The 15790-nt window shown below is 32.5% G+C and overlaps 1 protein-coding gene across 1 annotated transcript; it reads left to right on the top strand.

Annotated features, from left to right (window-relative positions):
* The first annotated feature begins 13868 nt into the window (after nt 1-13868).
* On the top strand, nt 13869-15069 carry LOC127806575 (transcription factor IBH1-like 1). The gene is made up of 2 exons (XM_052343953.1): nt 13869-14028; nt 14337-15069. Exon 2 carries the CDS (start codon nt 14338-14340, stop codon nt 14902-14904), a length of 567 nt encoding a protein of 188 aa, XP_052199913.1. The 5' UTR covers nt 13869-14028; nt 14337; the 3' UTR covers nt 14905-15069.
* The last annotated feature ends 721 nt before the right edge of the window (nt 15070-15790 follow it).

Raw genomic sequence — 15790 nt, 5'->3', positions numbered from 1 at the left:
GATTTTGCCCCTGACTCAAAAACTGAACTTCTCTTTAAAGACCTTTATAACCCTTTGAAATATCCTAAAACATTTTCTTTAAAATTTTGAAAAAATATTGTTTCGATCTCCCTCTGTCAATTTTGAAAAAACTGCACTTAGGCCCGAATCTTCGTTTTAGCTACAAACCCTTTTGTTTCTTCCAAAAACTACTGAAGGGTTACTCTATATGCCAAATATGAACTTCCTCGGGGTTCCATTGACTTCCCGGATGCCCCGTACGATAATTCAGTATTTCAGCCTAAATCACAATTGCCTTTTTTTAGCTGTACCGGGAACCGTTTTCGATCCAACTTCTTTTGATGCCTAAAATCATAAATCGTATTATTTGTCGATACTATACCATTTTCCTTGGCTATCTAGGGTCCAGGGTACTCCCTCTGACTAATTCGATCGTCCAAAGTTGCGTTAGTGTACCCTATAGTCTTATTTTCCACAAAGTCCATTTATGCCCTTCATCAAATATTATTTATGACCTCAAATCATTCTCGGGTATTACAATGAGCAAGTTCTTCAATTATATTTTGATGATGACTTAGAATCTAATGACACAGATGTAGACTTATATGATAGTGATTACAGGTAAATTTTATGATTTAAATACTTATGTTTAATTATTAATGATATTAATTTTTTTCATTATAGGTATGACAGGTGTTAGAGGACGATATTGTGTAGGATGCAGTGGTTTTAGATTTAACTCTTTCGAGTCCATTGCTGCTTCCACCTCATCTACTGCAACACCGCATATTTCGGGGGATGTTTCACCGGCCTCCCTCCCATCAGCATCTCTTGCTGCTACCCCTACAATTGCTTCTGCACCAACCCTTCCTATAGAGTCACCAGTACATCCATCATCTTACTCGATTACCATTCATTTTACGTCCGAATTACTGCATGTTATAGAGCAAGATGGCGATGGATAACTTTAATTTTTTTTTACATTATGACATGTGTTAGTTTTTATACTAATTATTATTATTTGTATACAAGAGCATTTTTTGTCGTACAATGAACATCTCTCATATTATATCGACGATATTCAAGAAACGTCTTCATAAGAAGGGTCATGTTTGGAAAGAAGTGCATTCGGATACAAAGGGCTTGTATTGGGATGAATTTGCGATATTAAATTCAAATTAATAATATATATATTTTAACTATTAATGTAGAAATGTTTAAACTATTTGATCTTATTTTTTTTTTTTTTACAGAAAATTTTCAGTGGGATCTTACAATTGATGCATTAGTGAGAAGAGAGTGGGCACAAAAAATAGCTAAGTGATACATCGACAACATTCGTAAGTGGCATGCCAATGACAAATCGATCTTTGTGCCAGATGATGTTTGGGATAGTTGGATGCTGTTGGAAGGAGCCGAAAGCTCAACCCTAATCAACCCCCTTTAAACTCAAATAGAAGCGACATATTTCATACACAAAAGAATGGACAAAGAACCATAAACAAGCATAACACAAAAACACAATATCAACACAAGAGATTTACCGTGGTTCACCCGTTAAAAGAGGGCTACGTCCACGTTGAGCTCCGACAAAGGGAGTTCACTGCACTATAAGGGAAAAATTTACAGTCACCGAGCCACCGATTATAAAACCAAAACAAAACAACTCTCTGATCTCACTGTACAAGAAAAATAATCCCTCAGAACATTTAACTCCGCCCCATAACCACAATCTAAGGTTAGAGGCTTACAACTTAAAGAATAGAACAAAATAGAAACATCGAAACTGAGAGAATGAGAACAAGAGAATAATCAGAACAAACCCTAGATGCAGCGAATAATTGGAAGCCGTCTCTTGGATGATCCTGAGGAGAATGTAGCTGATATAAAGGAGACTCAAGCAGTGGAGATCGAGTCATATAAAGGAAATTGCAAAGCATCGACGATCGGGAGAGAGAAAGGCTAAAAGACAAGGATCAGCACGCCAAATGAAATGGCAGGGAGGTTGTCGTTTTGGCCCTCCACTCAGGGTCCAAAACGCTGCCGTTTTGGGCAGCCATAGGGGTTGCCAAAAAACCCTCCAGCCCCTTCCAGAAACGATGCCGTATTTGAAGCTTCACTTACAACAGATGCAGAAATGGGAACAAGATGAAGCTTTCAAGAAACGGTCTACACAAGCATCGCTGAACCGTTTGAGTGAGACAGGTGGCTCTGGCGTTGGTCCTTCCCGCCATACTAGGGGTTCTATATCTTCAACGGAGCATAAAAGACAAATGGTGAGAAATTTAATTTATTTAATTTGTTAATATTTAAATTTTTTTATTATTAAAATTGTTAATTTTATATTACTTTTTTTCTTAGACACAGGAGTTTGGGAGAGAACCTACATTGATTGAACTGTTTGAACGAACTCATTCTAAAAAAATTGAGGAATAACAGATGGTGTATGTCGACAGACGTTCTTCGAGCGTCGCTGTAAGTCTTTTTTAATTGTAAATAATATCATTTTTATAATTAACGTAAAATTTAATATTCATAATTGATTTATTCTATTTTCTTCGTTAAACTGTTGTAGGAAATGTACAGACAGTTGCTAGAGCATGTGACTCAACCGAATGAGCGATCTGAGAAGCCTCAACAGTCAGATTGCGATCAGATATTCATCCAGGCAGCCGAGGGGAAAAACAAGAAGAAAAGGATTTATGGCCCAGGATCCTTATCTCAATCAAAATTTTCTAATGTTGGCAACTCATCCACTATCTCATCTGATCTTAATGAAAACCCGGTTATACAAGAAATGACAAAGAAATTAAAATCACAATCGGAGCAGATAAATTCGTAGGCGGAGCAGATAAATTCACAGGCTCATGAGCTGAACGACGTTCGACAACAGATGTTTGAGATGCAATTTTTGATTGAACAACTTACTACATTTACTCGTGGCATATTTCCTTCTTCTTCTTCTCAGCCACAATCGACTCATCAACCTGACTCACCTAATATTGGTGATGATTTAGTTGATTAGTTTTTGTAGTTATTTTTATGTAACGATTAGTATATAACAGGCAATTATTAATATCTTATTTGAATATTATTTTTTATATTATAAATATAAATTTTAGAATTTTTATATAATTTGTTTAATAATTAATTATAAATAAATTTAAAAATTAAATAATTAATTATTATTAAAAATAAAATATATTAATTTTAGCGACGAAAATCAATTTTGTCACTATATTTTAATTTTTTTTTATATTTTTAAAATTTTTTAATTTATTTTAGCAATCAAAAATTACGTTGCTAAAATTCATTTAATTAAAAAAAATTTAAAATATTAGTGACCAAAAATTTCATCCCTAAAATTAATTTAATAAAAAAATTTAAAATATTAGCGATGAAAAATTTCGTCGTTAAAATTAATTTAATTAAAAAAATTAAAATATTAGCGACGAAACATTCTTACACTAAAATTAATTTAATAAAAAAATTTAAAATATTAGTGATGGAAAATTTTGTCGCTAAAATTAATTTAATTAAAAGAAAATTTCATCGCTAAAATTAATTTAATAAAAAATTTTAAAATATTGGCAACGAAATTTTTTTTCACTAAATTTCATTTAATAAAAAAAATTTAAATATTAGCGTCGAAAAATTCCGTTGCAATATTTTTTAAAAATAAAATATTAAAAATATAGCGACAGAATATTCTATCGCTACTAAAAATACTTATTTTTTAAATAATGTTTTTTAAAAATTGCTATGGAATATTTTGTCGCTAAACCATTCCTTCTTTGCGATGAAAATTTCCATAGCAAAAATTTAAAAAATTACATTTGGCGACAAAAATATTTCTGTCACTAAGGCGTTGCTAAATTGGCGACAGATTCGTTGCAAAAAAATTTAGCGACAAAGAGTTTAACAACGGATTTTTGGGTATAACGACGGAAATATTCCGTCGCTAAATCCCAAAATTCTTGTAGTGGTGTTTGTTCATATAACACACCTTGATACAATCAAACTAATACTTTCTATAGCAGCCCAAAGAAAGTGGAAGATATTTTAGATGGATGTCAAGTTTGTGTTTTTGAATGGGTATTTGGAGGAAAAAGTTTACATCAAACAATTGCCTGGATTCATTGAAAAAGGGAAAAAGGATAAGGTGTGTTGATTAAAGAAAGCTTGTACGGGTTAATTAAAACAATGCGCCATGAGCATGGAATACCATAATGGATGCATGTTTCACTCAAATTGGTTTTGTGCGATGCCCATATGAGCATGCTTTATATATGGAAAAGAACTCACAATGTGATATGATGTTTGTTTGCTTTTATGTTGACAACTTGATATTTATTGCCAACAACTTCTCTATGACTGGGGATTTCAAAAAGTCAATGGAGAAAGAGTTTGAGATGAATGACTCTGGACTTATGGCTTACTTCTTGGGGATAGAAATTGAGCAGGATATCGATGGAGTGTTTGTCTTAGAAGCCAAATATACCCAAGAGATTTTGAAGAAATTCTCTATGGAAGATTGTCAGCCAGTGATACTCCTGTTAATCGTGGCATTAGATTAACAAAGAAATGAGATGGTAATAAGGTAAACCCTACGTACTACAAGAGTCTTTTTGGAAGTTTAAAGTACCTCACATGCACAAAGGCTAAATATCTTATTTGAAGTTCTGCTAATGAGTCAATACATGAAAACTCCAACGAGCTCACACTTAATGGTTACGGAGAGGATACTACGCTACATCAAAGGTACATTTTAGTATTGGCTATACCATTCCTCATAGAACTTGGAGCTTGTTAGATACAGTGATAGTGACTAGGCTAGAAGTTAGGATGATCGAAAGAACACTACAAAGTATGTATTCTACTTTTGGAGACACTGCTTTCACATGGTCTTCAAAGAAACAATCCATTGTTATCCTGTCTACTTGTGAAATCGAGTATGTTGCAATCGCATTATGTGTGTGCCATGCCGTATGGTTAAGAAGATTACTCCAAATTAAAATTGTGACCGGAACAAAATACTCCAACTAAGATTTATGTTGATAATAAGTCAAGTCAAGAATCCAATTCATCATGAAAGGTCGAAGCATATTGATAATTAGTTTCATTTTATCTGAGAGCAAATCAAGGCTAATAAAATTTAATTGGTACATGTTAGGACAACTGAATAAATTGCAGATATATTCACTAAACCGCTGATGATTGAAGTTTTCTGGCATCTTCATAATAAGGGTACAAGTTTAAGGGGGGAGTATGTTAAAGTTTAAACTTGTAAAAGATGGAAGAAATGAAAGTGGTGGAAGTGAAAGAGGAATTAGTCACATTGAAGGAGTCTAATTAAATAGCAAAACGTTTTCTTTAAGTTTTCTTGTTAAATCTAATTTATAAATAAACCATGTATCTCAGTCAAATACATATCCAATAACAAAGCATTCTTCTTAATTTTCAAGTCTATTTTTAGACGCACCCCAGAGACTGTGGTTGAGTTTAGAAAAAGAGGGGTCACCTTCCAACAGGCATTAGCTGGGTAGCATAACTGATAAATGAACCAATCCCAAGGTTTAGGCTTTTGATGTGGTTGTAAGCTGGGTTGACAACAAGAAGCTGGTTCTTAACTTTTGGACTTATAAAGTTGGGGTGCGAGACGTAATAGGGGTACCCCTCATGATTGAAGCTTGTAGGGCTGCTGCCCTTTATTAGGACATTTTTGTGGCCCATCCATGTGTGCACATGCACTCCTGCTTTGTTTCCTAAGATCTTGCTACTACTTGTGTGCGTGCACAAACGCACACATGTATACATACATGTATATATCAATTATATATGTCCACATTTCTTTTTCTTGGAAGAATGTGATGCATTTGTGGGCATGCCCCCATTTATGCGGCCACTCCAATTAATTCAAATAAACCAAAACCAAGTTGTTTGATCGATGTATGTACGAAAGTTCTTGTTTCCAAAATAGATTTTAAGTAATTAATTTACAAAGAAATTATAAAAATTAATACATTAAATTATTTATACTATTATAAAAGCAAATTATAGGTTTTGATGTTATGAAATCTTATTAATAAAATATTTTTTTAAATACTCTTTATGTATCTTGTTTAAAACTAGAAATTATCTATATTAACAAAATTTAAATTCATAACTTATCTCAATACTAAGTTTTTGCTTATTTAAAACTTTATTTAAAAAAAATTAAAAAGTAAACTGTTACTGTAAAACGTCACCAAATGAATTTTTATTAAAAAAAAATTTAACCTTTTTTTTTATACGCTACATTAGTTAATGTACTACTAGATAATAATACATTAGTTAAGGTAACATGCTCATGGCTCCAATCTGATCTGAATACATTAAGTACAGTGAATCAAACTCAAAATCTCAGCATTCAATGTACTACCAGATAATAATACAACCCTCTGCAAGATTAACGTATAGGTGCAAACTGGATCTACTACCTACTAAATACTAAATCGTTTTCTTGTTAGGAACACTAAATAATTTTCTGAAGCGAATGAAAATGATCAAGTACTTGCCCTTTGATTGTCATTAAAAATTTCGAAAAGATTGAGAAGCCATTATGTACCCACTTAAAATGAAAATTAAACTACCAGACTTAAAAAGATTAAGGCTCGAGTTAAACAAAAATACACGAGAACCCACAAAGACATATCATACAGACGAAGGAGAGAAATAATAATCAACTAAGGCCTCCGTTCAACAAAGCACCTAATTAAGAGCAAGCAACAGTAACCATCGCAAAACAATGGAGTTAACTCATGAATTAGCTAGCATAAAAGTTCAAATGAAAGGGAGAAAAGTGACTCAAAGAATTGCAACCCGCCCAAGGACAAGCACTAAGCTTTCCGCACCCTCCAGCTATAAACAAGTAAACATGCGCACACCAAAAGATAAGGGTTCTTCCCAAAAGAGAACACAAACTAAGGTAGAAGACACGGAGCAATATAGGATTCTACGTGAGCTTATCTTCATCTTCACCTTCTTTGTCAACTTTAGCCCAAGCAAAAGCCAAGGAACCTAAACAAAATATAGGTCGATCTTTGCCTTCAATCTTGAACAATCTGATAACTAGTGAACCCCATTGCTATACAATAATCAAATATACAATTCTATTTTTATATAGAAAGAAGAAGATAAGTCGTAAATCTAAAACCCAATTCTATGTTTAATTTATTTTTCTCAATAAATAAATTATTAATTCAAGATATTTCCGAGCAAAAATGTTTATAATACAAGTTTAAGATTCATATCTCTATAGCTTCAAAGGAAAAAAATCACAACCCTAATTAAGTAGTTTTTGTATATACAAAGAAATTAAAATTACTCTATTATATATAATTATAGTGTTAAGCCTAAATTAAGAAAAAATAATGTCTTCTGTCCTTTTTTCTTGTTAAGTACATAGATAAAAGTAAACATATTGAAACCATGCATTTTGAGATCGACCAAATTAATACTTTTAGCAGGGTAGTGGATAGGGGCATATCTAAGAATTTATGTTGAGGGAGGCTGAAATTTTAAAAAGTTAATGTAATAAAATTCTTATATAATTAATTATAGGATTTAGTTTTGAAATTAAGGATAAAAGTTAATTTTAAAAAGATATTATTTGAACTTGTTTAAAATTAATAATAGAATATAGGTGAGTTTAGTCTTGGTCTTATAATTTTTTATTTATAAATAGGTTATGGCCAGAAATGAAGAGTTGCACATTACAGATTTTAGAGTAAGGTATAATTTTTTTTTTAAAACTAAACTATTATTTAAAAAAAATTTACACTAAAAAATTAAATCTAGTAATGAGTTGCCTTGGACCCAGGCAACCCACCAGTAGATCCGCCCTGCTAGTGGAAGTGCATGTGTTGATATATGAAGCAGGAAATGATAGATGGTCCCGATGTTCATGTGATGTGTTGTGTATACATACATATATATTGCAGTTGGCGTTGCAGCCGGAGCTGTACTACTGGGGGAAGGATGGATGGATGGATGCATATATATGCATTGACAAAAGAGTTTAGTTAAGTGACGTCCCATCCACACCACGAGCCAGAGTGCATGCGTGTGAGGACGAGCGCAATCTACGGGCGGCCAGACCACCATTGGTTTCACTTTGCTAATTATAAGGCCTCATTTATCATCGGCCCCAATTCATTTATCTATCTATGTGGCTTCAGATTTTGGTGCCCACACTACTTCACTGCTGTATAGCGTGCACCGAATGGGTTTGGTTTCACTCAGATCAACACTAGTTCATAGACCTATAGCTATCTTGCTTGGTTTCGTTTTCTCTTACTTAGAATTGAGAGATCTAGATCTGGTCGAATCAATTAAACCCAATCTCATCATGCAGTTTAGTTCATTCTTGTTAGCGTAATTAATATTTTATAATAAAGATAATTTAGTCATTTCTTATAATTAATAAAAGTAGTTTAGTATTGTTATATATATTCTCTGTTTTATTATCTTAACTTTAATTTTGGTGGCTCAATGATAATCTTTGTTCTTCTTCTCTTAAGAATTGGATTTTCAATTGAATCCAACCCCATGTTTTTATATCTAAATTATTTTATTTGAAAAAATGTAACCAAGTATAATAATCTTACGTACATACACACATATATATGTATAATACGTTAGCATTTCAAAGAAGAGTTAAAATAAATATCTTAACTCTAAATTTTTAATGAAAACTTTGCAATGAGGGTGTTCTAACCATGGTCTACTTCAACTTGGTTGATGTCTACTCTGGTAGAGCCAGTTCAAGTTTGAACTCTAGTTTGGTTTTGTCTTTCTATTTCTTTTTATCTAAGTTAATTTGGTTTGATTGTCAGATTTATTCATTTATTTATTTATTTTTTATCTCGGCATACATCAAGAGAGAATCGTAACAAAGCAAATGCCATCCCATGAACAAGGAAATTGCACTGAGGCTGCTAACTCACACACACACATATATATATATTTAATGGGGGAACCCCAAGAAGTAAACAAGTGACGTCAAACTAGGATTGAAGAACAACTTTAGGTCCCTCGTTGATGCTTTCCAAAGCATCTCCCTTTTTCGCCCAATGCGTACTTCGCCTCGGCCTCCCTCTCTTCATAATGGGTATGATATGGGTGATTAAGTACCCTTAATATTTGTCGGTTCTTTATCAGTATTTTTGACTATTTGAAATTTGATTGTTCTTTATTAGTACTAACATTTGGTGCATGCACCACAATTTTGAGCTTCGCATGGGGGGCTTTTGGCTGTCCAATTGGCTGTGGGACGACCCTTCTGCAAAGCAATTCCAAAGTTTTGGTCTCTCTTCTTGGCATTTGAGGGCGAAGAGAGGTCTTCTTAAAAAAAAATATTAAAGAAACTCTAAAAAATCTACATCTTTTAGGTAAAGCATATTTCGATCTAGTATCACAAATAAAATTAAATTAAAATTAAAATAATAATCAGTTGAGATGTGACACTCCTCATAACATAAACAATGAAAAAAAACTCAAACTACGTTACTCAACCCTATTCGACTATATACTAAATTGCTTCCATTTTCAATTTTTTTCAAGTATTTAATTTATGTATTTGAGGGACACACTACGTACATGTAAAAAAAAAAAAAAAAGATATTAGTACAAGATAGTATACAATTAGTAGTTTATTGAAATAATATATTTCCTATCTTCCATTTTAAAAATTTGAAAGATTTTAAGGAGTAGTTGGTGCCAAGAAGCAAATTAAACATTTGTAATCTCTATAATCTGTACTACAAGTGAGATTGAGATATAAATTGAGTAATTTCTAATTCATGTTCTTGAGTGTTAACTTCCATGTTCAGTCCACTAAACACAAAATTTGAGAATTTCATGATAAAGTGAAGCTTTAAAGGATGGAATCTCGAGAAATTAAAAAAAAAAAAAAACGACTTAGAATAAAATTCAACAATTTTTAAAAACCCAAAAAACCTAACGATAGATTATTTCACTCCATAGTCTAGAATGATTATCAGCGGCAACTGCTATCAATCACTATTGTGTGTGGGTGTGTGTGTGTGTTTTAATTTTTCTTTATTTTATACGTCTACCATCTCATAATTTTTGATAAAATTTTTAGTAGAGACTAAATTATAATAAGATTAAAAATTTAATAATTATTACATGAAAAATTAATGAATTATAAATAAAAAATTTAAGAAAAAAATGTTACTTTATATATATATATATATTACTAATTAAGTAGTGGTTGTATAGTTTGATTTGATTGTACAAGATGATGAACAAGTTTTTGTTTGACTCTCAATTGAAAACTTTTCTAGGCTGAATGAGATAGGTGAAGTGATACAATTATACAAACATCATCCAAGTCCACACTAACACATGCACTTCAGTTCTCAGTGGTCCACCCCACCCCCTCCACGGTCCTTAATTTGAGAGACCAATTTAGGAGATATATAGTTTTAATTTTTGATGTTTTAATATTTTATATCATATGCATTAGATAATATAAAAATTATCTCACGTAAACAAATTGTGAGAGAAGAAGGGACTGTGGGTCCCATAAGGGGTGGGACCCACACACCCCGCTAGCTCACGTCAGGCAACATAAATATTGTCCGACACAGACAACAGACTATTTTTTTAAATAAATAATTTATTTTGTAGTTAAAAGATATTTTCTTTTATGTATACATATAAATAGAGAATGAATTAAGGATTCTAGTATTCAAAAATAACAGCACAAGTTGGGTTCTTAATCTTAACTTGAGTGATGCAGAATAATTTAATTAAAAAAGGGGAAAGCAGAAATTATGATTAATAATCCAATTCCAAATATTTAGGGATCCTGAGTTTGACTGTTAGATGACATTCATGTTGCAACCAATGTGATTATTGAGCATTTTTTTTAATATTTTTTTTTTTTTTTTGTTCACGTATAATGTCGGACTTTCTCAAAACATCACGTAATCAAAGATCACAAGACACAAGTAAAAAGCAAAAGAAAATGATGTGAAAACACAACACAGAGAAAATAGAAAGAATATATTGATGACCGGACACTGCCAGCTGCAGCTAGCGGCGCCAGAAAGTAGAAATTAAATGAATTTATAAGATATATATATATTTGATGATACAAAGCGAGAGCTATATATCTGGGGGAGGATCCACAAGTAGTAGGGTAATATTATAAGTAAGTGTTTTAATAAATTTATTTATATTCTTCACATTTTTATTTTATTTTTGTAATTCAAATATTTTTATTAATTTATAATAATAAATATTAATTAATAATATTATTTATTTCAATTTAAAAATAAAATATAATTTATGACACGAATGACTTGTAAATAATAATATGTTGATAATTGCAAAGCGAGACAGCCCACAAGCAGACACAGAGCCAGAAATTAAGGCGGCCAATTAAGAAGCGGGAGGGAGAGAGAGAGAGAGAGAGCAGTGGGGCTCAAGGCGGTTGTTGGAACATTGGAAGAATAAACTGTGGCTGCATATCAAGTGGAGGCAGGCAGAGGTACTGTTATAATTTAAAAAATGTAAATTATTATTATTATTATATGTTATGTTATATTAAACAATTAATTAATTAATTTTCATTAATTTTGTATAATATATAGTATCAATATATATTATATAAGTGACATATTACATAAATTTATTCTTTATTAAAATTAAATATCACACAAGATATAACAATTCTCTCCAGAAACTCAAGCAGAGAAGAAGAATGCATGAGAGCCAGCCGCATCCCCTCTGCGCTCTTTGATTTTCTTACTTACTATGCTTCCTTCCCCACCCTATTCCTAATGGAAGCCCCACCTCTCCAATCTGGTCCTACCCCCCAATTTTGCCAAAATATAGGTCACAGTCCTCTTTTTCAACCCTACGTACCCTAAAGAATGCAATCGGTAAAGTTACAAATTTTTTTATATATTTATTTAGTGCCTGTAAAATGTACATGTTACCATATAGTAAATTTATTCAATACGCATTTATAAAGTAATACTTAAAGACAGACTTAGAAGCTCTCGTCTATCACACGCACTTAAAAAGAAACAATCAAGCACAAATCTACTACTTTTTCAAGTGTGCATTTATAAACAGACAAGATATATGCAATAACTCTCAAACCATATATGTTTTGTTTCTTTTAGTGACATTTGGCTTATAATTTTTTATACTTTTTTTTTTCAGTACAAAATCGTAATACTTAATTATTATTGATATAAATATATTATATTAATTTGAAAAAATTTATAATAATTATATGGAAAAGTCATTTTTTTTTAATTAGGAAACAGTTTGATATTGTTTGTTCAAATATATATATATATATATAATTGGATAGAAGAACAAATAATGAACCATGTTATTCCATATAAAATTACTATTTTTTTTATTTTTCTATTTATTTATCATTAACTATCTTTCTGGGTGTTATCTTTTTCAATATATCAATAAGTAATATATTAGATCGTACCCGCAAAAAATATCACCACTAATTTAGTATGAAATATTTTTTGGGTAATCTGTCTCTCTCTCTCACAAATATTTGTTTCCTATAATTAAGAAAAGAAGAATTAGTAAAGTTTGCTCTCTTCTATTGCATATCTCAGCTTCTCTTCAATTCAGTGTCAAAACATTGCTCATCGTTACAAAAGATCTAGACAAAATGATTTTCAGCCGTGAAAACTTTGTTTGCCTGTCTACGCAAACTACAGTTGAAGCGGCTATAATCCATCACACACACACACACACACACAGAGAGACACACAGATACAATATATAGAGGACGTGGACGACAACAATATTAGAGAACCAATAGATCAAAAATTTGCTTTGGATAATATATATTGGAATTAAGTACATGATTTCTTTTCTTTTTTTTTTTTTGGTTTTGGTTTTGGTATTTTACTTTTTCCGTTGGTTAGCAAACAAAAGGAGTACCAGATTTTAGTCTAAAGATGTGTAAAGCAAAGCACATGCATTATTGAAGAAGAAGATCTGTACTTTGTGAGAGAGCACTGGCAGGCGAGACTTTAAAACCTCCATGTGGAGACCATGTGGAGGATTGTTTTTCGGGTTTATTTTTTCCTTGCCAAAGCCAAAACCTATGCCCTAGAATTTTTCTTCAGATTGGACCCACCAGCCCTCCCCGCTTCGGCATGTTTTCCGGATCCTGCCAATTCCCTCTTTTCCCACCTTCTTCTCCTCCTCCTCCTTTTTCTTCAGATCATCCATCCATCCCCTACCTCATTACATAACCCACGCAAGTTTAATTATTAATTAATTTCATTACATCAATGTTATACTTATATATATATATATATAAAGAGAAGGAAATTAGGGGCCTTAATTACTGATTAATGCCTTCATCATTTTCAAATACATTTATCACTTGATTTCTAATACAGAAAAAAAAAAATTCAGAGAATATTTTGCTGAGCTCTCTCTTGTTAAATTTTTTTATAATTAACCTGATTAACTAATTCCTACCCATATCACAGAACATTTATAAACACTGGAGATTGAAGGAATGAGTCTATTCAGTATGTATATATATATTGGTTGTCATGGGTATAAATGATGATACTGTTAGTCATTGATAATTAGTTGCAAATGTTAGGTTTGCATGAGATTAAGGGAAGTTTTATATATGAGCTTGAAATTAATTTTCAATATTCCCCAAGGGTTTTTGGATGGTGGGCCACCCATTCCCATGTGCTTGCATGTGCTGTGTCTTTCTCTTCCAGCCCCACCTCTTCACGCCCTTTTCTTTGAGCAAATAAATGGTCTTTCTCCACATTCTTCTGCCTCTCATTCTCTCTCTCTCTCTCTCTCTCTGAATTTCTTGGTTGCAGATCATACACTTTGTTGGATCCCCAGAAACTAAATCTCTCTCCTGCAACCTTAAGACATACAGAGACTTTGGCATGATTTTGTCTCCCATTCAATATATAGAACAATTTCAGTACTAGTGAGGTATGTATGAATTTAGCACCTCGCCTTAATGTCACTTTTTCTGGCTTCCATAGCCAAATCTATGCATGAAATTTTATGAGCTTAATTAAGTTGATACATACAGATATATATATATATATATATTATCTTCATTCTTATATATGTTACTAGTTTGATGAGCTTCCACTAGGTTCAACCATCAAATTAAAGCCTTTAAATAAATTTAATCGATTAATCTTTCCTTATGTTTTGTAACTTGTACCAAAATGCATACACCATATATAATTGAGATAATGAATCCTCTGATATTGGTTTCTTTCTTTCCACAGGATGCGAAGTCCAAGCTCTCTCAAGCAAGATTTCCTCAAGAAATGGGTAATGGGTCTCCAATTTTGCGGCGCTTCAAAGGAGCAGATGGGCATTTTCGAGAGGAAGAAGGCCATAAAGCTCTCTGCAGATGTGGCCATGGCTTCGGCCAGAAATGCCAGAACTTCCTGGAGTCGGGCCCTAATTGCCAATGCTTCAAAAGATAGTGAGAACAAAGCCCTTGTTGATCAAATTCTGGGCACTGACTCGGAGAAGATAATTAAGAAAGCTTCAGTTTCGTCGCTTAATGCACACAAGAAGATAGTTCTTAGGAGCAAGAAAATCTTGAAGGAGACCCGCAGGAGCCGTAGAATCAAGAAAATGGAGCCCCAAATGGCTATGGCAACTTCTGTTGCGAAGAGATTGGTAAAGAAACGAACCCAAGTGTTGAAAAGGCTCATCCCTGGTGGAGAATCCATGGATGAATTCTCTTTGATAGAAGAAACTCTAGATTATATAGCCTCGCTTAGAGCTCAAGTCGATGTAATGCGGCATCTTGTTAATGCCAGTGAGGTTTTGAATGGTAAATAAGGTCATCAATGGCTATAAATATACCCTTTCTAGTTATATATATGTTCGATCTCCTTCTTTTCTTATTTTCTTTTAATCTTTTCATCTTCTGCTATCGAGATGGAGAAAGGTTAAAGACGAGGCGTGTACATATGAAGCATATCTATGGCAGTTATATATTTTGATTCCACCTTCAATTTGCCTTTATGGACTTAATTGCATTGCTTGGCAAACTGTCCTTAATTTATCTGCATTGCAGCCTTTATGGTGTCTTCATGGCCTTTTAAATATCGACAAGAATATACATATATATAGATATATACATGCACATATATACATATATCCCAGATTTGTTCTAACATCCAGTTGTGCCTTGCTCATGAATTGCACGAGCATCCATTTGTAAAGAAAACGAAAGACAATGATTTTCTCACCAAGATGGATCCAATGCCCCATTAAAGCCAATGATGAAATTATGATCTACAAATCTGTGACTTTGAATTTGACCATGTCTTGTGTGCATCCCAATGTTTTCACCTCTTTGTCATAGAAATTAATTTATTTCGTTGCTAATTTCTTAATTATAGCTGTCATCGATCTATTTATCCTTCTCTGCTCACATTGGGTCTGAAATTTGAGATGGGAATTGCATTAATTATTAAAGCATGAAGAGAAGTTGTATCATGTCTGTCCTCTCACCCATCCCGGCTTCAATATATACATATATATGTTACATGACTGAGACACGTACGTAGAAGATAGATTATAATAAAATGAGAACTATACAGAAACTTTGAGGAAATTAATTAACCACTTGGATGAGTTTTTTGCCTCCTATTATTGGATGTAAACATATATGTATACGTATACTGTATATATATTTGTTTATAGACATATACATACGTAT

Source organism: Diospyros lotus, chromosome 7, assembly GCF_014633365.1.
Source record: "Diospyros lotus cultivar Yz01 chromosome 7, ASM1463336v1, whole genome shotgun sequence".
Taxonomy (NCBI): Eukaryota; Viridiplantae; Streptophyta; class Magnoliopsida; order Ericales; family Ebenaceae; genus Diospyros; species Diospyros lotus.
Note: the sequence above shows the minus strand (reverse complement) of the source record. Positions and strands in the feature narration are given on the sequence as shown.